The following is a 26,982-nucleotide window of genomic DNA, read 5'->3' as shown; positions in this document are numbered from 1 at the left end:
TACCGCCACGTTTGCCGAAACTCTCCAAACAAAGAGATAAGTTTCTTCTTCAGCCGGCAGTTCTGCGACTCTGAAGATTACCTACCTACGCTCCATTGAGATAAAACACACGCACAGCTGATTATTTACATATATAATAACATTACATATCCGGACCTGGTTATCTACATAGTAATTAAAACTGTTTAATTTTATGAAGCACCTCCAGACCTTAATTTATTTTACTCTTAATTTGCACTCTGTATCCAAAACTTCCCGAGATTAAAAATCATACATATCATCAATAGTTACCCGGAATTGCATGGTTAAAAATATTCTATAACTGTTATTATAATGTTAAATTATAAAAATAATACGAAAAAACCAATATGCTCGATATCAGTGATAAAAACATTTTTGAGAAATACGTCTTCGTGTGTTTAGGAAATACGTGGATTATTGTCTCTCGACACTAGTAACAGTTACCATGATGATTTTTAGGTGAAAACAAATGCATTTGACTTCTGTCCGATTTACCTTCGGATTAAGGGGCTGCCATCTCTACCAAATGCAAACTAGTCAAACCGATCCTGATCTGTAACTGGAAAATATGCTATTGAGTCTAATGTTCAAACCCAAACTTAGCTGCCCACGATGTGACTAGAGTGAAAAAATAAGTTCACTTTTTTCCTCTGTTGCGAGAAAGCAGCTGGCTGACGGAAAGGAACCACTTAATTACTTTCAAGGTGAAGATCGGTCTTGCCTTCACCAATCTATACTCGCCACTACCCCGACCAAGATCTCAAGTCTTCTGAAGTCGTGGCCTCTAACTGCAGGGCTAAAAGTAACATTTGAAAGCGGTGAGAAAGCTTTTGGCTAAAAAGCGTTTGAGTTGATATTACTTTACATCCAGAGAATTGAGAAACCTTTTCTCTGTCATTGAAATGTAACTCTTTAGCTGTACTTGTTGATTTTAAAGCCTTATTGCCAAAGTGAACATGTTGTTGGTATATTTAACACGACTCTCTCCTTCGCTGACTCTCTGTCTGGGTTCACAGCCTTCACCTGCTGTTTTTATGACGGTCTACAACATGAATTAAACCCGTTTTTGTTTTTTAGTGATGGCAATTGTGGCAAGTAACCAATCAAAAAAACCAAAACTTTGAACAAGTGACAAAGATCACCAATGTCACACACTGGTTGTAGTTCAAAGATTTTGCGTCCATTTACAAACCCAGTCTGAGTTCAATTTCGAGAAAATTATCACTTGGAAAAAACTCTGGCACAGGAGGAAAGATTTTCACAAAAATTCACCATGTCACACGGCGCGAATTGTCGCTGGCACTCGTACCCGCTGTTATGTCAGCGTACACACCATTTTACACACGCGTACACGGCCATTTTTCCTTTTATTTTTCCTCTTAAATTATTGCTGTTTCTTTGAGCCTTTTTACTAAAGAACATCAACTCACTAACTGACATCGAAGGGATCATGTATCCTATTACTTTGCGAATCATTTGCAACCAATACTAAAGTTAAGAGAGTAGATCCGATTTTGAAAAGTTTGTTCACCTTGATATTCACCTGATAACCGATTTTCTGAAATGAAAACGAAGTTTAAGGCAACTGGAGTTCTCGACGGCTTTGAGGCAGCTAATATTGAATCAAAAAATTGCAAGTACGCTTTTAAATAGATTTCCTGTTCCATACACGAGAAGAAAAGTGATGAAAAGTTTCTGTCTTTATTTTATTAACCATCGTCATCTTGAAAGGGAATATTACATCATGTAATGATCATGGTTGTGACACAGACTCGACTCAGCTACTAATAAACATTATATTTCACCTCTTTTTGTTCAATGCGTTACATTATATTTGTCTTCAATGTGATACGTTTAAATAAATAAATTAGGAGATCGGATTAACATAGCTCACAAAAACAGTAGTTGCGCAAAAGTTCAAACAACGGTTTGACCGCTGATCAAAGCTTCTCCATCGATAAGTTTATCTATGTACATTTCTAAAGTAAGTGAGCTGACAAAGGAAGATAAGAATGCTTAAAATTTGTTCGAAAATTTCAGCATTGTATAGAGGGAGTTATAACGTCTTTCTAATAATTTCTAATTGCCATTTTCAGCGATAAAACAATCCGTTTTTAACCAGAATTAGTCCTTATGTTGACCTATCATGTCTTAAAAAGACATCAAGCTGACAATTTACACCATTCCTTTTTATCAATCAATAATTCAAAAAATTAATTATGCTTTTTCAATAAGACGTTTTACTTTAAGATCTTTAATTACCTTGCTGACTTTTTCGTAATCTGAAAAAAAAAACACTCAGTGGAAAATTAATCCTTAAGTGAAATAAAGTCTTAGGGTCTCGGGGGTCGCACTACGGTGAATTTTGATCAACATCAGTACCAAAAGAAGAGCAACTGAGGAGATTCTTGAGACCTTGACGATAATTTCCACCAAAACATAAGAAGATCCAAGGATTGATCGCACAGTTCGACCAAGCTAGAAAAAAGGAAACAGAGATGAAGTAATGGAAGCCACAAGATGATGTAATTGTTGGGTCTGACTTGAATAGCATGAGCCACACAATACTTAGGGGCAGCCAGCACAGTGCAAACCCTAACACGACGGCAACGGACAGTTTAAGAACATTTCGCTCTCTCTTCAAGCGTTTTTCTCTTGTGTTAGTTGATTGCTGTCCTGGAATTTTCTGGGATTTGATTTTTAACGTTATGGCGGAGTAAACTATGGCGATAAATACAAAAGGGACAAAAATAATTACAACTGACATCACCAAAGAGAAGTTTTTGAAGGACGAGTATTCTCCGAATGCGTCATTCCAATCGAGCACACACGCTAGCCCCTCTGGAAACTCGACAACTTTCTGGACAAACAGGCTTCGGCACCAGATAGCCATAGCGATGATCCAAGTGGCGAGAATGAAGAACCGGCATCGCTTTAAATTAATAATCGGGGAACGGAGGGGAAAAAACACAGCTCCAAATCGATCGACCGTTATTAAAACCAGACTTTGAACAGACACAGTAAAGGACACATTAGGTGCATAAATAGTGAACTTACATAACAATTGACCAAGCGGACCGCCTATCACCGAGGAGTTAGTGTATAACAAAACCAAATGATCAGGAAAAAGGAAAATCGGAAGAAGCAAATCGGACATGGCCATGTTAACAATCAAGAAATTAATGGGCTTTCTTAGAGTTTTTTTCTTAAAGACAATCATTGCAATGAAGGTATTTCCAATCAACGAAACAAGAAAGAGCAAGCAGTAAGCAAAGGTTTCACCGATTCTTGTCGCTGTGGGGTTGAAGCAGCTCGAAGTGGACTGTGTTCCATTCATCGTTGCAGTCACGTTTTCTGACATTTTTGAGAGATCAGTTCTTATTCAGTCAGTGGTTATCTGGAGGCAGCCTCTATTTAAAGAAAACACAGCTGATTATTTTGACAAACTTTAAAATTGTTTTATTTCGCTCCCTCCATGCAAAGCGTCATACTTTATTCATTGGAGAAAAACCGAAAAACAGTAAAAGAGTGCTCCTACCTTACGGAAAAACCTTCTCACAGTTTTTACTGAAGTATTCTTTCAAAAGAGCTGCAAAACCAATCAACAATTGGTCGTTTAAGGGAAACAATCTTTTTCAGGTACGGATCCAAAAGTTATTCCCGACATGTAAATTTCTGGAAGAAAGATGTTTTCGTCTTGTCACGAGCGTGCAACAAAGAAAAAAGTCTTAGTCCCCATGCGGAATCCAATTATCGGTTTCTCCTTCGGCCGACAGTTCTCTGTCTGACTCTGAATCCTACCTATGCTTTATGAAAGAAGACATAGCTAATTGTTTACTTATATATTGATAATACTAATGAATTCATAAATTTCGTCGGAGTCCTTAGTCGTATGCTAAGAGCTCTTAATTGAGAAGCTGCCTACACTCTAAATAAAGCAGAGACGACTGTCTACGTATACATTAAAAATTGATTAACTAAGAATCTTTAGATATCATTTTACTTTCATTTAATTTCGACTTGCAGTCTGTACTCAAAAATTATTTTTTAGGTAAGGAATAGAGTCAGTTGAAATAAGATTGTCAAGAACGAAAAATGATTTCGAATGCTATACTTTTTTTTAAGCTTTTGGTATGATTGGTAAATGGTGAAAACAACAATTTTAGAGAAATGTATTTACATATAAAAGAGGAAAAACAAGTCGTTTCTAGGGAAGGTCGTTCAACGCAAGGCGTGATCTGAATCTAGAGGCAGACATTAATAAAGCACATGATAGAATGGCGAATACCGAAATAGAATAATTTAGTGATGTTGAATGACAGTTGACAGCTTGTCTCAGAATCATCACGTATGAGCAAACGATAATTTCCCTTTTTTTAACCAATCTTTGACTTTGAGCAGTTTTCAGAGAACTACCTATATTCTCAATAAACAAACAAAGCTGTTTACAAACAAATAACTTTCATTAACTTTCATTAACTGTCTTTAGCCAAACTTCTTTTACTAAGTTGGATTTAGTTTTCCATCGTAAAAGCTTAGCCTATTAAAAGCTGCCTTCTAGCAAAACTCTTGGTAATGAAAGTCAATTTCAAAACATCAGTATAATCTATCAGGAAGGGATTTAGCTTATTCGAGGCGGGCGTTTGTTTGATTTCATTAATTTTCAGCAAGTATTTAGTTTATTTCGCCACAAAATGATAAATAATAACAATACTCAAAGATGAACTATAGGCAGTGAATTTCGAGATTGTAAGGAAATATTGAATAAGTTATACTCCTCTTAGAGGCTCTCGATCGGGTTCACCGTTAGGCATAAAAACAGCCAAAAAATTTAGCCGTTAGGCGGAAAAATTGACAAATTTTAACCGTTAGTCGCAAAAAAAAAAAAAAGTAAAATTTTCTTAGTAATCACAAAGGATAGAAGTTAAACGTTAGCCGTAAAATGGCCGACATTTTAACCGATAACCATCGCCTTTTGAAGAGCCTCCTCCTAGACACTTTTTTTTTTGGCAAGCAGGAGGGTGGGGAGGGGGAAGCAGAAGGAGAGGGGAGGGTGCATAATCGAGGTGAGGCGTTAATCCAATAAATACGTACGGTACTTGAGAGGAATAACCGTAATAACAATTTAGCTTATGAGAGAAAAACCAGTCCGCATAGCTTTTTTTGATGTTATTTATTTCATCTTGGATTTAAATCAGACTTTATTTTTTCTCATCGCGTTAGAACAGCTTATTGATCGAAAAAGATCTTTCATTTACAGGCAGAGTCCAAAATATTGAAAATAATTGTTATATAAACATTAGAACCGGAAATCCTGAAGCGAAAGTTCAAACAATTGTTGGGGCGTTTGAAGTAAACTAGCTTGCATGAGCAAACTGGACAAATGGTACCAAGAATTTTGGTTCACAAGAAGCTTCTTCTTTAATTCATTACGCGTTACCGTTACAACGTCTACATTATTACCTTTCTGATTAAATCCAACGCCAAAGCTTTTCTTTAATTTATTTCACGCTGCCGCCACAACGTCTACAGTATTCCCTTTCTGATTAACTCCAACTCTAAAGCTTTAAATTATTACACGTTGCCGCTACAACGTCTACAGTATTCCCTTTCTGATTAACTCCAACTCTAAAGCTTTAAATTATTACACGTTGCCGCTACAACGTTTACAGTATTCCCTTTCTGATTAACTCCAACTCTAAAGCTTCTTCTTTAATTTATTACACGTTGCCGCTACAACGTTTACAGTATTTCCTTTCTGATTAACTCCAAACCTAACTTCAACTGATTTCAGCGACAATTTCAACTACGACTAACAACCATTAACCAAAAGCTACGCGCTTAAATCTCATTTGAAAGTGGGCAAATGTAAATATATAGTTAAATATGAATAAGATAATGTCGCAAATTAATGACATTCCAATTTGGGAGAGACGACTAAAGCTGACGTGTGTTTTAAGGAGATTCCCACATTATCTCAATAACGCCTATTGTCACTTTGCATGAATAGTTGAAAATACATACCAGCTGTCTTTTTTCGGGTGCCATGTTAAAATTTCAAAGAAATATAGTGAGGCTCTTCTAAAAGGGATTGCAGAACAATTTAAACAAGTCAGAAAAAAACGACCGAGTTGTAAAATGTGGAAAGTTTATTGTCACTAAACAGTAAATCAGTTGATGGATGTTTACGCCGCACCAACAACGTCGTAAGTGTAGGTATTAGGGAACTTAAGCATCAACGGCAGATGCGGACGGCAGCCGGAAGTTAAAAGTTCTTATTTCCGGTGATAAATACATCTTTTTGGTCAGTTCAATTTGGTACAAAATTCAAAAACAAATACCTTAAGGTCGATGAATTAGCGTCAAATCGCGCCAGATTTAGTTTCATTCTTTCTTCGGTTGCCGCCCGCGTCTCAAAAACGTCTCTGCTCAAATTCTCTATAGGTAGGGAGAAAGAACTGGTGGGCATGTTCAGCCACATCAATGCGCGGATAAATCCAAACAGCATGCAGAAGGTTGGGGAGGAAACGATAACTAAGCAGCTTCGCCTGTAGAAAAATAACTGATGAGATTTTTAAGACCTTTACGATAATTACCACTGAAGATAAAACAGATGCAAGGGTTTACAGCACAGTACGAGCACGCCAGAAGAAAGGCAATAGTTTTAAAGTATTGCATGCCACAAGATGACGTCATAGCCATGTTTGATGAATAAAGGAACAGCATGATGCTGATGCTGAATGGTAACCAGCATACGGTGAACACCAAGACAATGGCAACGGACATATGAAGAACATTTCTTTCCATCTTCAAACGCCGCTCTCTTACGTTAGCTGATTGCTCGCCTGGAATCTTCTGCGACTTAATCCTTAAAGCAATGGCAAAATAAAGTATAGCGATCAAAACCAAAGGGACATATCTGGTAACAACAAACAATCCCAGAAAGTAACTTTCAAACGATAAGAACTCTCCAAATGTGTCATTCCACTGCCACCGACAAAACAGCCCTTCTGGATACTCGACAACTTTAAAGGCGATCAAATATGGGCAATGGACTGCCATGGCGACGATCCAAATGACGAGAATGAAGTACCGGCACAGCTTTGGACTGATCAGTGGGGGACGGAGAGGAAATACTACAACTACAAATCGATCCACTGCCATAATAACCAGACTCTGAACTGACACTAGACCTGAGACATCAGAAGTGTAGGAACTCAGCTTACAGAACACTTGGCCAAGGGGACCGCTGATCGGCCAGTAGCCGCCTGTGGTTAAAGTTAAAAACAACCGAGGAAAGAGGAAAATCGGAACCAACAGATCGGAGATGGCCATGTTTACAATCAAAATGTTGATTGGTGTTCTCAGAGATTTCTTCCTATAGACAATCATCCCTAAGAGGATATTTCCAAACAAGGACACAACAAATATCAGTGAGTAAGCGAGGGTTTTACCAATTCTTGTTGCTGTGGGGTTGAAGCAGCTCGACATGGACTGTGTTCCATTCATCATTTTGGTCACGTTTGCCGACATTTTTTCAATACTAAGAGGTCAGGTTTTTCTTCAGCCAGCAGCCTTGCGGTGGGTACGTAAATTCTACTGGATGAAAACAAAACTATCCATCTTATATAGATCAAACTTTCACATGTTTAATTAATGAACATACCTAGGAAAATTCTACAAAATTGGCAGTCTTCACCCGAGACCTAATCAAGAAAAGTATAGTTGGAATCAGCTGTTGTCCGAGATTAAGCAATCGATATGCGTTTTCAAATATTGTCGTTAAAGGGGACAGTTTTCTCAAGTTTATAAGCAGAAGCCCATCTTATATGAGTTTTTATAATTATGATCAATATTGTTCCGATGGCTCTAGAAATAGCTCAGCCGCAGATGTTTACTGATATAGAATAACGGTTGACAGCTGGTAGCGAAAAGATCTACAATCTTCTTTTCAATTCAGAATTTATTTTTAATTATGTTGCCATCGAAAGTTTAATCCAGCCTCGAACTTACTAATTAGTCTTGTTGCTCAGTAGACTTGTTGGAGTTTTAAAGAAAATTTTCACGAAGTTGTAACAAAAAGGAAGGGTACAGGACAATATAAGACCGACTTCTTAGGTGCGATAAAAAATGGTATGGCTTCATAAGTCACCAGGAGAACCTGTAATAATTTAATCTTTTAGGTTAGGCATTGAGTCAGTTAAAATAGGATTGTCAAGAACAAAAATGGTTTTGAATTCTCTAATTATTTTTAACTTTTTGATATAATTGGTACTGGTGAAAACGAGGAAAAACAAGTCATTTCTAAGGAAGGCCGTTCCACACAAGGCGTGATCTGAATCTAAAGGCAAACATGAATAAAGCACATGATAGAATGGCAAGTACAGAAATAGAATAATTTAGTGACGTTGAATGACAGTTGACAGCTTGTCTCAGAATCATCACGAATGAGAAAGGAAGTTGTTCTAAAATAGAGAAATTAAAGGTGACGTTAACGGCAAATAGTATTGCAAAAGGCGACTATGCAGCGTTTTTCCGTCTGCTTTCAGCTTTTTTGCACTTTTTGAAACGAAAAAAATTCACACAAGTCACGAACAAAATTACTGTTATTCTCTAATTTTACTCAAGATATTTTGGAGGATTACAGAAAATATGATATCTCCGTTGCTGTAAACGTCTTAAACGACCACATACGCTCATCAACCTTCTGTGCTTCGGCGAGAACTCTTCAAATGTAAACATCGCCGAGGGACAAATTTCAGTCCCCGTGGTAAAACCAAAGTGCAGGTGATATGACTATCAAAGAAGAACAAAAAGACGAAAGAGTAAAAAAGAATAACTGAAGGTTTCGATGAACCGTATCCCTGAAGTTGTTTTAAGCAAACGATAATTTCCCTTTTTTTAACCAATCTTTGACTTTGAGCAGTTTTCAGAGAACTACCCATATTCTCAATAAACAAACAAAGCTGTTTACTGACAAATAATTTTTATTAACTTTCATTAACTGTCTTTAACCAACTTCTTTTACTGAGTTGGATTTAGTTTTCTATGAGGAACAGACCCAAAAGATTTTTACCGTAGTAAAAACTCCTTTTCTTACTCGCTTATTAACTTTTTCCTGTCTTTATTTTGTATTTTTTTTATTTTATAAAAGCTGTAAGCAAAGTTGAATCCGATTCTCTTTCCCTCAGTAACTGGATTTAAGCAGCTCGGTACCTGTGTTCCATTCATCTTTGCGGTTACGTTTGCCGACATTCAGCCAACAGCTCTGAACGCTATCTTTTTTTTAATTGAAGGCAGTGATGATTTGCATAGATATTATTATTGTTCTTAATTGCATACGTTAGCTTCTCTAGAAACTTAAGCCTATCGACAGATGTACCCTGAACCTTCATTTTTATTAGCAAAAGTATCTACAACTGTCGTTGCCGAGATGAAAGAGTTGGGAATGATCTCATTTGGATAATTGTACTTTAAATAGAAATATCATTGGCCTCAGGAACATTTGTAGAAAGTTCCATTTTCTTCTGTTTCCGCACCTTGACGTGTATGTAAAACGCTTTCAATAATAAATTTGTGCTTCAGTCAATTGATGATAATTGTTGTGGTTGTTTCTTGATCGTTTGTTTACATACTATTTTCGTAACAGACGATTGACGGATGTCAGTTTCCCATCTAGGATAAGTGGTGAAAAACTAATATCAGCTAACAAAAAGCAAGGAATATGTCAAGTTATGGGAATCTTTTTACTTTTGTGCACGAAAACGGCATTGTAATTGAGGGACGGAAAACGGGGAAAGAGGTTAAAACGAAAGCTGTCTGCTTCCTTCCCCTGCGAGGCGTGATCTGAATTAAAAAGCTGATAAATGTTTAGCATATGACTGGAAAGAAAAAGCTAAAATAGCGTTATTTGTTGAATTACGTTAGACAGCTGGCTCCATGTGATGGCGGCTTATAATAAGTGAAGGAAAATGTTGCAAGATGTAGTACACAGTATTTTAAAGGATTATACCGAAACCAAGAGATTCTTTTGTGAAAAACCTAGTAAACTGAAAATTTAACTTTACTGTTTTCCGTTGCCATAAACGACCGCATAAACACACTTATGTTAAGTGCTCTGGTGAGGTCAGTTATTCAAATTGTAAATATTACTGAGCGGAAAATTTCATGCATTCCCTGAGGTAAAGGCAAATTATAAAGTGGTCAGTGATATGAGGAAGGAATTGATGAAGTTTAAAAAGTGCAAAATTTCTTGCAGTTCTCGATAAATTTTTTTCCTTAATTCAGTCAAACCCTAATGTCCCATGTACTTCTTTGATATCTCTGTTTATTTCTGACGCCAAAGAATAAACAGATGTCATTCTTTCTATTGCTCTCATCCCTTCGTTTAAAAACCATTTCAGGCACACTCATTCAAAAAACATGTTAACTTGCTTTTTATTGTAAAAAAGAGGATTTAATTATATGTTTTCTAGTATTTATAACAAGGCGCGGTCGGCCGAGTTAAGTTTTACCACTACTACAGATTAGTAGTGGTAATAGGACCGAGTAAAGTCTAATTCGGTCTGTAATCATACGAGTGATTAATAAAATCGAACAACTGCGAAACAGGAGTCCGATTTGTTGATCACGAGTATGATTACAAACAGAATTGGAAGACAAGAAGTGAAAACAACAATTTCAGAGAAATATGTTTAAATATAAAAGAGGAAAAACAAGTCATTACTAAGAAAGGTAGTTCAACGCAAGGCATAATCTGAATCTAAAGGCAAACATGAATAAAACACGTGATAGAATGGCGAGTGCTGAAATAGAATAATTTAGTGGTGTTGAATGACAGTTGACAGCTTGTCTCAGAATCATCACGTATGAGAAAGGAAGTTGTTCTAAAATAGAGGAGTTAAAGCGTGACGTTAACGGCAAATAGTATTGCAAAAGGCGACCATGCAACGTTTTCCCGTCTGCTTTGAGCATTTTGCACTTTGAAACGAAAAAAATTCACACAAGCCATGAACAAGATCAGTATTATTTTCTAATTCTACTCAAGATGTTTTGGAGGATTACAGCACATATGATATCTCAGTTGCTGGGGATGCTTAGAATGTAATGTATATGTTAATGATCAGACGTTTTTCCTTAAATCGAGTGTAGTAAACATATTTTTAAATAGAGTGAAAGAACCCGCGAGAGAAGTGCTACCTGAGGAAGACACTCAGGATCTCTGAGCAACAAAAATGTTGACAGAAGTAAACGCAACCACAAATGGAACACGAGAAACGAGCTGCTTTGATTCAACAGCAGCCAAAGCCGGTACAACCACAGTTCTGTGTGTGCTCTTCGTAGCTTCGCTGGTTGGAAACATCTTCATCGCACTGGTAGTATACAAGACGAAAACCCTAAGAAAACCCATCAACTTTTTCATTCTAAACATGGCCATGTCCGATCTTCTATTTCCGATTTTCCTGTTTCCACGTATTGTGACCAGGTTGTACGTCGATTTCTGGCTGATCGGCGGGCCTTTTGGCGAAGTGATGTGCAAACTTTTTTCTTGCTCAGTCGACGTTTCTACTCTTGTGTCTATACAAAGCCTGGTTATAATGGCTGTTGATCGTTTTGGAGCTGTGGTATTTCCTTTCCGTTCTCCCTTTATCAGTTCTAAGTTGTGTCGTTTCTTTATTCTCGCCACTTGGATCATCTCCATTGCTATCAAGTCCCCAGAACTGTTTGCCTGGAAACTTGTCGAGAGTCGAAATGGGTCAGCGTGTGAGCTGCGATGGAAGGACGCGTTTGGAGATTCATTGCCCTATAAAAGCTACATTTTGGCATTGAGCGTTGTATTTTGGTTTGCTCCTTTAGTTTTGATCGCCATACTCTACATCACCATTGTGCTCAAAATTAAATCCCAGAAGATCCCAGGCGAGCAATCAGTAAATGTAAGAGAGCAACGTTTGAAGAGAGACAGAAATGTTTTGAAGATGTCTGTTGCGGTCGTGTTGGTGTTCACATTGTGCTGGATGCCTACCGCCATCCGGATGTTACTAAGCTTCTATTCATCAGACAAAATTTTGATATCATCTTGTAGTTTCCAATACTTCAAACATATTGGTTATTTTCTTGCTCAATCAAACTGTGCTATAAATCCTTGGATCTGTTTCATTTTCAGTGGAAATTATCGTCAGGGGCTTAAAAATATCCTCAGCTGTTTGTACAGGACTAATCGAGTTGAATTCCCTAAAGTTGAATTGAGGAACTATAGATGTAGCACTAACTTGTAAAAAACAAAAACTGAGAATCTAGAAGAAGAAAAGAAAAATTCGAAAGAAAAGTAAAAGAAAAAGCAGAAGGAGAATTGAAAGAAATATGATAGAGTTTGATAAACTGGAGCTTGTAAAAACATTACAATAGTTTGGAGTATAAATTAAAAATTCATTTTTAAGCCCTAGATGGTCATAGATGTGAATTAAGTGAATGATCTACTTCTCTGTACTATCCCATCTGATCTGGCTTTATTTTTACGAACTCAGAAATATGCTCATACTCAGACGGCCCCGAAGAGGACGGAGCAAAACAAAAGGTCTAATGAGTAGAACAAATAGCTCAGTACGTGCGTTTTAAAATTTCCTACATTTTTTTAGCTGTCCTCTGCAAAACTTCAACGTGAAATGACCAAAAATTTGCATTCACTGAGAACGGAAACCCCGACGGCAAATTTGGAACTCGACACCGCTCTCATACGTTATGCTGAAGTTGAGATGCGGCGCCGTTAGTGACGATAAACACATCTACCCATTTGTAGACTTCGCAAAACCCCAACTAAAAATATAAATTAATTTGTTAAACTACATGTTCTTGCCGCCAGGATTGTTTAAGGTTAAAACGTATTACGTTTTGAAATACAGCATGTAATCGAAGTTCCCCGATTCCAGTTCACATATTAAGATCTTTAGTGGTACGAATTGATGGTTTCAGTAATTTTTATTTTTCTCAGTGGTCATTTGGTTGTAAGACGTTTGTGAACTGAACACGTCAACGGAAAAAGACCCCCCATGGATGTTTGCATTGAAAACGCCGCCTAATTACTGTCTTTTGAAAGACCTGCCGATGAAATTTGTCAAAGCCACGGTATTTACACATAATTTTTGTGCACAGGACTCAACCCTAGTTAGCAATTTGAATCTAATAAGCTTGTGCCTGATGGCACTTTGTTCACGAACTCCCCTTCAGCTGAGCGGATCATTTAAGTTTAGCGCCATCTGAAATGACTAGTGCTGGAAAAGATCAATCTTAGAAATTGAAGTTCCATGTTCTTCTTGATTTATGTTGTGACTGTTTTGAAATAACTTTTTAGATAATAACAAACCTTTCATTCGCCCTATTTAACTACAAAAACAATAGCTACAAAACAACCTTACGGTAAATTATCTCTGTCATAATAACTTAATTAAGCGGTCTTTATCTTCAAACACCTTTGCATATTGCGAGACTACTTTTCGTGCAAGCATTCCTTTCTGGGAATTCCCAACTGTCAGCTCAATTAATAAGTCACTTTGTATTTAACGAATTTCGAAATGCTTTTAACGGTGACAGCTTTTTAATCAAAGTATTCCGGCCATTTGTATCGCGTAAAGCCGCTCTGTAAAAATTTTGCATTTTCTTTCTTTCGATTTAAAAAACATAATAGCGAATGGAGAATAAATAGTTGACTTAAACGACTGCATAAGCTCATCAACCATATGTGCCTCGGCGAGTCCATCTAGTCAAAATGTAAACATCGCCAAGCCGCAAATTTCAGCCCCGCGTTAAAACTAAAGTACAGGTGATATGACTATCAAAGAAGAACAAAAAGACGAAAGAGTAAAAAAAAGAATAAATATCGGTTTCGATGAACCGTATCCCTGAGGTTGTTTTAGGCAAACGATAATTTCCCTTCTTTTAACCAATCTTTGGCTCTGAACCCAACTTTTAAAATAAGAACTGCATGAACAGACAAAGCAGCGTAATTTTGCTTGAATTAGTTAGTTTATATTGAAGTCCATTCAGACAGGAATACGCTTCTTGCTTTATGTCTTGTACATCTTTTCGGGGAGTTAATTTCACTAACTTGTTAATTTATTTTCGTCACCAAAACTCCCATAAAGTTTCTTGAGGTTAACAAGATTTTCCGTTATAAAAAATTAAGCTTTTATACCTGGCTTCTTATCTTCTTCTGACTTTTTGACATGCCGCTGAATGCAAATGAGCGATCAGTTTCAAGAGGGACCAATGAACGTCTTTATCATCATAGTTTTTAAAAACATCAAACTGACAATCGACAAAGTTCACCTTTGTTATTCAACTAAGAACTTTTACTAAAAAGATATTTTTTTACTGTAAACTTGACTTTCCTTAAGTTCTGATTAAAACGGTCAGTACAAAATTTATCCTTGATTGCGACTAATTAGCATTTTAGTGCGGGGCTTAGCTATGGCGGCGCAACCTGATCAGCCCCGGGCGCCATAGAGAAGCAACTGAAGAGATTTTTAAGACCCTGGCGGTAATGTCCAATGGAAATAAAACAGATGCAGGGGTTTACAGCACAGTATGAGAACATCAAAAATCGGACAATCTCCGTGAAATATTAAAATGCACAAGACCATATCACTGTTTTGTCTGATGAATAGATAATATTCTTTTTTCCATCAGAAGCATTTGGGAAATTTTCATACAATTACACGAGAGCGAATTTCTGACACAGATGACTTTATTTCACAGATCTGACATTTTCTCAATTCTGACGGCCAAAGTGTAAAGGAAAAAGACATTTTTAAAATTCGTCCCCCATTATGCTTCATGAAAACTGGGTGTTATCTGAAGCCTGTAGTAAGAAGTGATTAAGTTCCGTCTGTCTTTATTTGAACATGTTCATATCTTTTCGTCTGTCTTTATTTAATTTGAATATGTTTATATTATATATGAAATCTTAATCAGAATTATAGGGGGTAAAGTGTAAAAGAATCCGTGTTCTCTTTCATATCATTAACTAGTCATGATTTCTCGACAATTTTGTACTAAATAAGTGAGTCATTGGCAGCCCTTTCTCTTATTTCAATTAAGAAATATAAAACGAAACTTCGTCCAAGGAAACCTCTGCGTGCATCTTTTATGCGCCTGCCTCCGCGCTTGCCTTTCCTGGCTGTAAGCCTCCGACAGGCGAGATTCATGAAGAAATTGAGGGGGTGGGAAGACAAGAAAACTTTATTTACTGAATGTTACTATTCGAAATAAAGAAAAGAGATCTGACAGACGTCAACAAGCGGACTCTATTTGAACAGAATTGTTTAATCAATAGCAAGAGAATATTAAATGTTTATATTCTGTTGCCAGTAGCTTTCCTCTTTCAGATATTTTTCCACCCACAATATACGATTGAGAGAATCAACTATTTGATACTTGCGTCAGGATGTCGCCAGCATATCGCGTCCTATTTTTGAATCTCCATTTAGGTGTTTGCTAAAGTTTTACCAGTATGAGCACCTGTTTGAACAAACGAGGCCTAATGAAAAACTTTCTTATATGGTATTCTTACCAGAAGTAAGCAATATTTGATGCAAAGTAAATGTTTCCTCACGAAACAAAGTTGGTGATTGAGCGTTCGGAATCTAGACAATTTGGATTAATACATCTGACATGGTCGTATCTTCTATAAATTGATTGATAAAATGATAAGTTTCTTCCTGTGTTCTGTATGGTATTTATAATATAATCCAAATGAAGATGATATTCCATATCCGACAGGAATTAAAACTTTTTATTCATAGTTGTTTCTAATGCAACGTTGACAGGATTCCTTAATGCATATCAACGGTTCACCCTTAGGAAAAAAATGTTTTTTCGGCAACAGATTCGTTTCTAAACCCCTCAGTGTGGATGTTCTTTACTTTTCATGATGATGTATTTAATTTAGTTTCAGTTCAGTTTACAAACAATTCTTATTATATTCCAAAGCGGCTGCCATGATACATTGCATCTTTATTAGCCCTGGCAACTCACTCAGCAGCCGAGGAGATTCTTAAGACCTTGGCGATAATTTCCACTGAAAATAAAACAGATGCAGGGGTTCATAGCGCTATTTGTTCGACTCAGTAGCAGAGCAACTTGCTCTAATAACTGTTTGAATCCACAGGACATTGTAGCATTGTTTTCATCTACAAACATACGTACTAATGCAAAAATACTGAATGGAATCCAGCATACAGCAAACCCTAACACAATAGCAATGGAAAGCTTCAGCGCATTTCTCTCCCTTCTCAAGCGCTGAATTTAAGCGTTCATTGAGTGTTCGCCTGGTCCTCTCTGGGACTTCAGTTTCAAAAAAATCGCAAGATATAGAATAAACATCAGAACGAAGGGAATATAAAAAAATGTAATAAAAAGTGCCATAAAGTATTTTGTCACCGACGAGGAATCGTCAAAAACACGCATCCATTGCCGCACACACTTGTACTCATGATCATATTCGACCAGCTTGAACGCGACCAGATACGGGATGAATGTAGCCATGGCGATGATCCACGTGGCGAGAATAAAGAAGCGATACAATTTTGAACCGAAGAGCGGAGAACGGAGGGGAAATACCACAGCTACAAATCGATCCACTGCTATGAGCACAAGGCTCTGAATTGACACAGCAAAGGAGAGATCGGCTGAAAAAGGAGCGAGCTTACACAAAACCTCGCCAAGATGGCCTCTAATGGGCCAATCATCGTCATGTATCTCTACTACAGTTTTCGGGATCAAGAATATCGGAAACAGTAGGTCTGACATAGCCATGTTCACAATTAGATAGTTGATGGGTTTTCGCATGGTTTTTGTCTTGTAAACAATTATTCCAATAAAGGAATTTCCAACCACAGAAATAATAAATATTACGCAGTAAGCAATTGTGTGCCCAATCCTCAATGCTGTGGGATTATAGCAGTTCGACGGCTGAGTTGCATTCATTGTTGCGCTCAAGTTCGTGGACATTTCGTAGACGCGTTCTTCAGTCACCGTTAAAGTCAAGTATTATCTTATGGAAGTCACAAACACCTCTATTTGTATTACCGCTTGCTGTGGAAGTGATGTGAACATTTGAATATTTTATTTTGATGATGCACACTGAAACCAATCATTTAAGGTCTTTATTTGGGTTTGTTGTCATAGATCACGAAATTTTCTTTGTATTTTCCAGTTAATAGCTGTTTTTAAAATTGCCGTCGGCAACTATGGTGGAGCCGGAAAGAAGGAGAAATCTAGAAGAAAGTTTCACAGTTTTCTACGTTATCACCCGCTAATTCGTTACAAGTCCACGGGACACTTTTAAGACAAAATAAAAGCGCTTTAGGGCCTGAAAAAACCGAGTTCTAAGTTTTTTGAAATTTTTCTTTTATGGGAATTGGTTTGTACACATAATAAGCTAAATATTTACGCCAAAAAAAATTTTGTGTCATGGGCACTTTAACTCTAATTACCTAGAATTCTTAAACTCATTTCGGCAGGTGAAAAAAGAAGTTATAAAAGGGATGTTTGAATTTTAAATTGTTTGGGTTTGTTGTCATGGATCATGTCTTAAAGTGCCTGTGACGCGAAATTTTTTTTTTGCATTTTCCGGTTAATAGCTGTTTTTAAAGTTAGAAATAATCGACCTTAGCGCCTAGAGAGTTTTCCTTGACCAATTTTATGTGCATTCAAAGTACGATTTAGTGGCCAAAAAGTACCGCCATTAAGCGCGCGGCCAAAACGATCATATTACATAGCTGTGACGTAGAAAACTGTGAAGACACGTCGGCAACTATGGTGGAGCCGGAAAGTAGGAGAAATCTAGAGGAAAGTATGACAGTTTTCTACGTTATCACCTGCTAATTCGTTACCAGTCCACGGGACATCAGCATAATCTATCAGGAAGGGATTGCAGTTTTCCGCCGACAATGAATTCTCATTTGAGTTCGTGGTTAAATCGACGTCGTGTATGTGCGTAAAACGAGGATCGCCGTATTTTTTCGAGTAAACGCCCTGGGCGCTTAATACATTTTTAGACTTTCAGAGTAACCGGTTATTCGAGGAGGACGCTTTTATGATTTTCTTCATTTTCAGCAAGTATTAAGTTTATTTCGCCACAAAATGATAAATAATAACAATACGCGAAGATTTACCATAGGCAATGAATTTCGAGATTGTAAGGAAATATTGAATAAGTTATACTCCTCTTAGAGGCTCTCGATCGGGTTCACCGTTAGGCATAAAACGGCCTAAAAGTTTAGCCGTTAGGCGGAAAAATTGGCAAATTTTAACCTTTAGTCGCAAAAACGCCAATTGTTGGGGCGTTTGAAGGAAACTAGCTTGTATGAGCAAACTGGACGGTAGGTACCAAGAATTGTGCTCACGGAAGCTTCTTCTTTAATCAATTACGCGTTGCCGCTACAACGTTTACAGTATTCCCTTACTGATTAACTCCAACTCTAAAGCTTCTTCTTTAATTTATTACACGTTACCGCTACAACGTTTACAGTATTCCCTTTCTGATTAACTTCAGCACTAAAGTTTTTCTTTAATTTATTACGCGTTGCCGCTGGCGTGTGTCTTAAGGAGATCCCACATTATCTCAACAACGTCTATTGTCACTTAGCCTGACCAGTTGAAAATACGTACGGGCTGTTTTTTTTCGGGTGCCAAGTCAAAAATTTCAGAAGCAATATAGCGAGGCTCTTCTAAAAGGGATTACGAACAGTTTCAACAAGTCAGAAAGAGATGGCCAGAGTTGTAAAATGTGGAAAGTTTGCTGTCACCAAACAGTAAATCATTTGATGGATGGGTTTCGCCGCACCAACTACTTCGTAAGTGTAGTTATTAGGGAGCTTAAGCATCGACGGCAGACGCGGACGGCAGCTGCAAGTTAAAAGTTCTTATTCCTTACGGTCGATGAATTAGTGTCAAATCGCGCCAGATTTAGTTTTATTCTTTCTCCTGTTGCTGCCCGCGTCTCAAAAATTTCTCTGCTCAAATTCTCTATAAATAGGGATAAAGAAACGGCGGGCATGTTCAGCCACATCAATGCATGGATAAATCCAAACAGCATGCAGAAGGCTGGGGAGAAAACGATAACTAAGCAGCTTCGCCTGTAGGAAAACAACCGAAGAGATTCTTGAGACCTTGACGATAATTACCACTGAAGATAAAACAGATGCAAGGATTTACAGCACAGTACGAGTGCGCCAGAAGAAGGGAAATAGTTACAAAGTATCGTATGCCACAAGATGACCATATAGCCATGTTTGATGAATAAAGGAACAGCAAGGCGTAGATGCTGAATGGCAAGAAGCATACGGCGAACACCAGGACAATGGCAACGGACATATTAAGAACATTTTTTTCTTTCTTCAAACGCCGTTCTCTTGCGTTAGCTGATTGCTTCCCTGGAATCTTCTGCGATTTAATTTTTAAGGAAATGACAAAATAAAGTATGGCAATCAAAACCAAAGGGACATATCTGGTAACAACGAACAATCCCAGTAAGTAGGTTTGCCGCGATAGGTACTCTCCAAATGTGTCATTCCACTGTGACGAACAAACTAGCCCTTCTGGATACTCAAGAACTTTAAAGGCGATCAAATATGGGCAATGGACTGCCATGGCGACGATCCAAATGACGAGAATGAAGTACCGGCACTGCTTTGAACTGATCAGTGGGGAACGGAGAGGAAATACTACAGCTACAAATCGATCCACTGCGATCAACAACAGGCTCTGAATTGACACTAGAGTTGAGACATCTGTAGCGAAGGAACTCAGTTTACACACCGCTTGGCCAAGGGGACCGCCAACCAGCCAGTGGCCGGCCGTGTATAATAGTAGAAGAATTCGAGGAAAGTAGAAAATCGGGAACAACAGATCAGAGATTGCCATGTTTACAATCAAAATGTTGATTGGTGTTCTCAGAGTTTTCGTCCTATAGACAATTATTCCAATGAAGGTATTCGCAGCCAGCGACACAACAAATAGTAGACAGTAGGCGAAGGTTTTACCAATTCTTGTCGCTGTGGGGTTGAAGCAGCTCGACATGGACTATGTTCCATTCACCATTGCTGTCACGTTTGCAGACATTTTTCGATACCAAGAGATCAGGTTTTTCTTCAGCCAACAGCCTTGCGGTGGGTACCTAAACTCGACTGGATGAAAACACATCCTATCCATCTTATATAGATCAAACTTTCACATGTTTAATTAATGAACATGCCTAGGAAAATTCTAGAAAATCGACAGTCTTCACCTGAGACCTCTAACTAAGAAAAGTATGGTTGGAATCAGCTGTTGTCCGAAATTAAGCAAACGATATGCTTTTTCAAATATATCGTTGGCAAAAGCTTCTCCAGAAATTCAAGAATATCGACAGATGTACGCTGAACCTTCATTTTGATTAGCAAAAGTATCTGCAACCGTAGTTACCTCAAATGAAATAGTTGGGAATGATCACATTTGGATAATTGTACTTTGAATAGAAATATCATAGGGCTCAGGAACAGTTTTAGAAAGTTCCATTTTCTCAGTCTATTTTCATCTCTTGACGTGTATGTAACAGCTGGTAATTACAACATTCAGTTTAAGTAAAGGAGAGACTTCCCTGAGAACTTGTTAGGTATCACATTTTTTATTTTGTGTCGTAAAAATTAGCTATAAAGAAGCGATACTACCTCGTGGAAAGAATCTGCCACAAAATAACGTGCATGTCCTTATTTATAAACATCTTTGTCAATTGCAACAGTATATTCGGTGTAAAACTGTAAAGGTTTTTTGACGCTTTCAATACACATCATAAATTTGTGCTTCAGTAACTTGATGCTGATTTTTGTATTTGTTAATTGATCGCTTATTTGCTTACTATTTGCGTAACAGACGATTGACGGATGTCAGTTTCCAAGCCACAATGAGTCGTGAAAAACTTATATCAGCTAACAAAAAGCGAGGAATGTGTGTCAAGTTATGCGTATCTTTTCTTATATTATCTTCCCTTCGTTTAAAAACCATTTCAAGCACACTCATTCAAACAATATGTTAACTTGCTTTTAATTGTGAAAAAAAGAGGATTTTAATTATACGTTTTCGGGTATAACAAGGCGGGGACGGGTTAAGTTTTTGTGAACGCAATGGTCATGAAAGAGCTGTGGTTACATAATGTGTTTTGTCTTTATTAACTGGAGGCTACATGTGATCAATTCGATCTTATTTTCTATCTGATCCTTTTACCTCTTGGGAAAATTTCAACGACAGCGCTCTACAAAAACATGTTTACAAAATATGTACCTAGAATTATAAATATCAAACTATCATTAAGCCATAATTATTCTAAATAATAGCTTAAGCCGTCATGGAAATTTTCTTAAAAATTCTTTGAGCTGCTAGTTTGGTATATACATGAAGTCGTGCGGTCTGAAGTGACTTTTTTCTGAGGATTTTGAAGATGTTGGTTTATTTCAACTTCCTTGGCCGGTCATTTTGAATGAGCAAGTGCCAGAATACCAGTAGACAAGATATCTGGTTTTTTTTTTTTTTTTCCGGGGGCGATTGAGTTGTATCCCGACTTTTAAACTTCATCTCAAAGTAATTATTCGAAGGAGTTTCACTTCAAAGTAGTATTAATGGCCCATTTTTGTTATATATCAGCAGTAAGTCTGATATATAGAGAATAATACATGGGCGCGCGTAGATATGGAAGTTCTCTTCGAGCGTTGAAATCGATAGCTTGCGAGTGAGCGCAGCGAACGAGTGAGATGTGGAGTTGAACACATTAAGCTTATGGTTAATGGTATTATGTTCACGAAACTTCCCTTCAGCTGAGCGGATGATTTAAGTTTAGCGCCAATTGAAATAAAACTACGATTAGTGCTGGAAAAGATCAATCTTAGAAATTGAAGTTCCGTATTCTTCTTGACTAATGAGGTCACTGTTTTTTTCGTCTTATTTAACTACAAAAACAATGGCTGCAAAACAACCTTATGGTAAACTATCCCTGTCATAATAACTTAATTAATCTGTCTTTATCTTTAAACACCTTTGCATATTGCGAGACTACTTTTCGTGTAAACATTCCTTCTTGGGAATTTCCAGCTGTCAGCTTAATTAATAAGTCACTTTCTATTTAAAGAATTTCGAAATTCTTTTAACGGTGACGTATTAATCGACATAATTCGTCCATTTTTATCGCGTAAAGCCGCTCCATAAAAAATATCGTATTTCCTTTCTTTCGATTTAAAAAAAAATAATTGCGAATGGAAAATTACAAAAATGAAATAAGCTGTCGGGGCTCAAACTATAAAAAACATTTGAGTCAACCACAAAGAAATCAGCTAAAGAGATTCCTAAGGCCTTGACGACAATTTCCATTGAAAGCGAAACAGATAAGTAATGGTAATAGGACCGAGTGGAGTCCAATTCGGTCTGTAATCATACGAGTGATTAACTAAATCGAACAACTGCGAAGCGGAGTCCGATTTGTTAATCACGAGTATGATTACAGACAGAATTGGATGACAAGAAGTGAAAACAACAATTTTAGAGAAATTTATTTACCCATAAAAAAGGAAAAACAAGTCATTTCTAAAGAAGTTAGTTCAGCGCAAGGCATGATCTGAATCTAAAGGCAAACATCAGTGAATAAAGCACGTGATAGAATGGCGAGCACCGAAATAGAATAATTTATTGATGTTAAATGACAGTTGACAGCTTGTCTCAGAATCATCACGTATGAGAAAGGAAGTTGTTGTAAAATAAAGAGGTTAAACGCGTCGTTGGCGGCAAATAGTATTGCAAAAGATGACTATGCAACGTTTTACCGTCTGCTTTCACCTTTTACACTTTGAAACGACAAAAATTCACACAAGCCTAGAACAAGATCAGTATTCTCCTCTAATTTTACTTAAGATATTTTGGAGGATTACAGCAAACATGATATCTCCGTTGCTTTAATCGACTGCATACACTCATCAACCTTCTGTGGTTCGGTGAGGCCAGCAATTCAAAATGTAAACATCGCCGAGCGACAAATTTCAGTCCCCGCGGTGAAACAAGGAAGAACAAAAGGACGAGAGAGTGAAAACGAATAAATATCGGTTTCGATAAACCGTATCCCTGAACTTGTTTAAGGCAAACGATAATTTTCTCCTTTTTTAACCAATCTTTGGCTCTGAACTCAAACTTTTAATATAAGAATTGAACAGAATAAACTGCGAAATTTTGCTTGAATTAGTTAGTTTATATTGAAATCCATTCAGACAGAAATACGCTTCTTGCTTTAAGTCTTGTACATCTTTTCGGGGAGTTTATTTCACTAACTTGTTAATTTATTTACGTCACCAAACTTCCCTGTTGAAAGCACTCCGTTTACTGACTCTCCGAAGAAGTACAACCGAGCCTATTCCCCTCGAGTGACCGCTGAATTCAGGTTCGACTATATTGCTGTTAGTTTCTAAAGGTGCTACGATGTTGATACACTTTTCAACTGGCTGTATGAAAACTCTGTGCAAAGAAAAGTAACTTCTCCTCCGTAGACATCAAGACATTACCTATATGTATATTTCATTTTTCCTCTTAAACACTGAACAGACAACTGGTAACAAAACAAAAACCCCTGAATACTGTTAAATAGTACTTCTTTTCTTTTCTTTCCTTTACATCATATTTTAATTCTTGGTGTGTTACATCTTAGTCGAAGTCTAAGCAGCTCAAGTATCGTCTTTAACATTTGTACCCAGAATAAACACATATGTCACAAAACAACTGTAAAAACAACGGTTTAACCGTTGCAGAAAGTTTCTTGAGTTCAACAAGATTTTCCGTTTTAAAAAATTAAGCTTTTATACCTGACTTCTTATCTTCCTCTGATTTTTTGACATGCAGTTGAATGCGAATAAACGATCAGTTTCTAGCGGAACCAGAGAACGTCTTTGTTATTGCAGTTTTTAAAAACATCAAGCTGACAATTTACAAAGTTCACCTCTGTTATTTAACTGAGATTTTTTACTAAAAATACCTTTTTTACTGCAAAGTTGACTTTCCTTAAGTTCTAGTTAAAACGGTCAGTACGAAATTTATCCTTAATTATGACTGAATAGCATTTTATAGTGCGGGGCTTAAGCTACGGCGGTGCAACTTGATTAGCGCTGGGCGCCATAGAGAAGCAACTGAGGAGATTTTTAAGACCCTGGCGGTAATGTCCAATGAATATAAAACAAATGCAGGGGTTTACAGCACAGTATGAGTACATCAAAAATCGGACAATCTCCGTGAAATATTAGAGACCTTACGCAAGGACGACGTCACTTAGGAGGACGTCGTCGAAATTCGTGTTCGGTAGTTGACGTCCTCGTGGCAGTCGTCGCCATTCGTGCTACGTACGCAAGCAGGGTCGCGCGCGTCGCACAAAGACCTGATTTGGCGGGAAATTATGAAAATATTTTTCCCAGAAGCTGTTTAGAAGGTCTCCGAACATAATTCGAAAATGCCAAACTTACGAAGCGTAAGAGAATGTCTACTTTTCGGCTTTGAAGAAAACCTACTAAACGATGAAGAATTTATTCTTCTTTACGATATGAATACTTCGAAGAACCCTGATCTCCCCTACTGGAAGTACGACCCGTTCGATTTAGATGACCTTTGTGACGACGAGTGTAAAGCTGAATTTCGCTTCTTAAAGAATGATATTCATCTTCTAAAGGATGTGCTACAAGTTCCTGATGAAGTTGTTTGTATAAAAGACTTGTTGTCGATGGAATTGAGGCTCTGTGCGTTCTTTTAAAACGGTTTGCATATCCTATTCGCTACAGCGATATGTGCCCTCGGTTTGCTAGACCCGTTCCAAAGTTTAGCATAATAACAAATGCAATGATGGATGTCATATACAATCAGCATTGTCATCGCTTGAGAAACTTTAACCAAGCTTGGCTTTCCCCTGCCAATCTTCAAACCTGTGCTGATGTCATTCATGGGGCTGGAGCTCCCTATACAAACTGTTGAGGATTTGTTGACGGGACAGTCAGGCCAGTTTGTAGACCTGGAAATTTACAGAGGAGTTAATACAATGGACACAAAAGGGTTCATGCTATCAAGTTCCAATCCGTGGTTGCCCCTAATGGACTAATTGCTAACTTGTACGGTCCAGTTGAGGGGAAGCGACACGATAGTGGCATGTTAGCTGATTCTGGCCTGTTACCACAGTTACGGCTTCACTCTCGCTCGCCTTTAGGAAATCCTTTATGCATTTATGGTGACCTAGGATACCCGTTGCGACCTCAGCTACAAACACCATTTTAGAGGCTTGCATCTCACACCACTACAGCAGCAGTTCAATACTTCCATGAGCGCTGTTAGATCAAGTGTTGAATGGGTTTTCGGAGACATAATCAACTATTTTAGTTTCCTTGATTTTAAGAAAAATTTAAAGATAGGGTTAAGTGCAGTGAGGAAAATGTATATTGTTTGTGCACTGTTAACTAATGCTAGAACGTGTTTATATCCAACATCCACAAGTACTTTTTTCAACTTAGGAACACCTTCATTACAAGAGTACTTTTCTTAAGTCATGTATGCGCAGCTTGGTTGACTGTGTTGCGTTACTTGAGCTTTACATTTCTGCATGGTTTAAAATTTTAAAATGGAATTGTATTATGTCAATGCCTAACTTTACCACAATTAGCCTACTTGAAGGCGTTTTTTAGGCTCCATTCATTATTCCTTTTATCCGGAGGGGGAAGTGAGATGGCTCAGTCTTATTTGGCTTAAAATGGGAATTCAACTATTATACAACTTCAGGTAGGATAATTTTTCATTTTTGTTAAGCCTGTGGGCAACCTCTGTTCAGAAGGGAGAGGGCGAGGGGGGTGTTTGGAGTGAGAATTTTTATTTTTTTTTATCTTTATTTCTCTTTCACCCGTCAGAAAGCTTACTCACAGGCTCCAAAATTAAAAACAGTTAGATCATATATCAACTTTAATCTGCATGACAGAAAGTTATGCAACCAGTTCATTTTACAATAATAGCACATATAACAGTGTATCTATTGCAATTAAGCATTTATTTTTACGTAACAAAAGGTGAGGTTGGCATTTTGAAAAACTCTTTAAACCCTCTCTGACTAAAGGCATTGCCATAAGCCATGTAATGTTATACCTTTTCTATTCAAATAAATCAGTAAGTTGAAAAGGAACTGTGATCCAAAAGCTTATTACTCTTCTGCACACTAATATGAAAAGCCAATCAATGCAAAAGGTAAAATACCAATAAAATCATCACAATTCATGTTTTTGCCATTTCAAACACACCAGTAAACAGTTCCAAGAATCAAACATGAAATCAATCCCTAAAACAACATCCAGGGAATTTTAATAAATACGATCAGCCTCAGATCAGTCATTTCTTTTATATCAGTTAGTTCTTAGATAGTTTCTCTACAACAGACAAAAAAAGCTGTGACTGCTGCTGCATCATCATTTGGTATTGCTGCTGCTGTTGCAACATTTGCTGCTAAGCGATCCTTAGTGCTTCGTAATTAAAGCAGGACGACACGGTCTGTGTTCCATTTATCACTACAGTCTCATTTACTGACATTCTTGGAACTGAGATACCAGTTCTTCTTTAGAGCAGTTTTCAGGAGGCTATCTATATTCTCAATAAAGAAAATAGAGCTGATTACTAACAATTAACTTGAGGTACTTTCTGCAGCTAAACTTCTTTTAATGAGTTAGAATTAGTTTTCCATGAGGAACGAATCCAAAAGATTTTTTCCAGCGAAAACACTTTTTCCTTACTCACTTATTAAATTTTTTTCCTGTCTTTATTTGGTATGTTTTTTCTTTTGAAAATGTGTTGGTCTAAAGCCTTTACTGTATTTGAGTTTTTGCGTCACAATCCCACCATGCCTAGAGCACCAAATAAAGACTGTGTACATAATTATTG

At 37.4% G+C, this 26,982-nt stretch overlaps 3 protein-coding genes and 3 pseudogenes across 3 annotated transcripts; 2 read left to right on the top strand and 4 right to left on the bottom strand.

The window, feature by feature from the left end:
• Positions 1-1,798: 1,798 nt before the first annotated feature.
• On the bottom strand, positions 1,799-3,798 carry LOC149040679 (substance-K receptor-like). The gene is made up of 2 exons (XM_089181488.1): positions 3,560-3,798; positions 1,799-3,431 (listed from the first exon to the last, which is right to left on the bottom strand). Exon 2 carries the CDS (start codon positions 3,380-3,382, stop codon positions 2,375-2,377), a length of 1,008 nt encoding a protein of 335 aa, XP_089037614.1. The 5' UTR covers positions 3,383-3,431; positions 3,560-3,798; the 3' UTR covers positions 1,799-2,374.
• Positions 3,799-6,555: 2,757 nt separating this feature from the next.
• Positions 6,556-7,589, bottom strand: LOC113679665 (RYamide receptor-like). The gene has a single exon (XM_089181754.1). It carries the CDS (start codon positions 7,552-7,554, stop codon positions 6,556-6,558), a length of 999 nt encoding a protein of 332 aa, XP_089037880.1. The 5' UTR covers positions 7,555-7,589.
• Positions 7,590-11,035: 3,446 nt separating this feature from the next.
• On the top strand, positions 11,036-12,729 carry LOC149040678 (QRFP-like peptide receptor). The gene has a single exon (XM_089181624.1). The coding sequence runs from the start codon at positions 11,256-11,258 to the stop codon at positions 12,294-12,296; it is 1,041 nt and encodes a 346-aa protein (XP_089037750.1). The 5' UTR covers positions 11,036-11,255; the 3' UTR covers positions 12,297-12,729.
• Positions 12,730-15,906: 3,177 nt separating this feature from the next.
• On the bottom strand, positions 15,907-17,089 carry LOC149040677 (QRFP-like peptide receptor; annotated as a pseudogene).
• Positions 17,090-19,039: 1,950 nt separating this feature from the next.
• LOC149040676 (RYamide receptor-like) lies at positions 19,040-20,229 on the bottom strand (annotated as a pseudogene).
• A 4,300-nt stretch (positions 20,230-24,529) lies between these two features.
• On the top strand, positions 24,530-25,606 carry LOC149040675 (uncharacterized; annotated as a pseudogene).
• The last annotated feature ends 1,376 nt before the right edge of the window (positions 25,607-26,982 follow it).

Source organism: Pocillopora damicornis, chromosome 9 (assembly GCF_964200805.1).
Source record: "Pocillopora damicornis chromosome 9, jaPocDami1.2, whole genome shotgun sequence".
NCBI classification, from domain to species: domain Eukaryota; kingdom Metazoa; phylum Cnidaria; class Anthozoa; order Scleractinia; family Pocilloporidae; genus Pocillopora; species Pocillopora damicornis.
The sequence above is the reverse complement of the archived record's forward strand: the minus strand, read 5'-3'. Positions and strand labels throughout refer to the sequence as shown.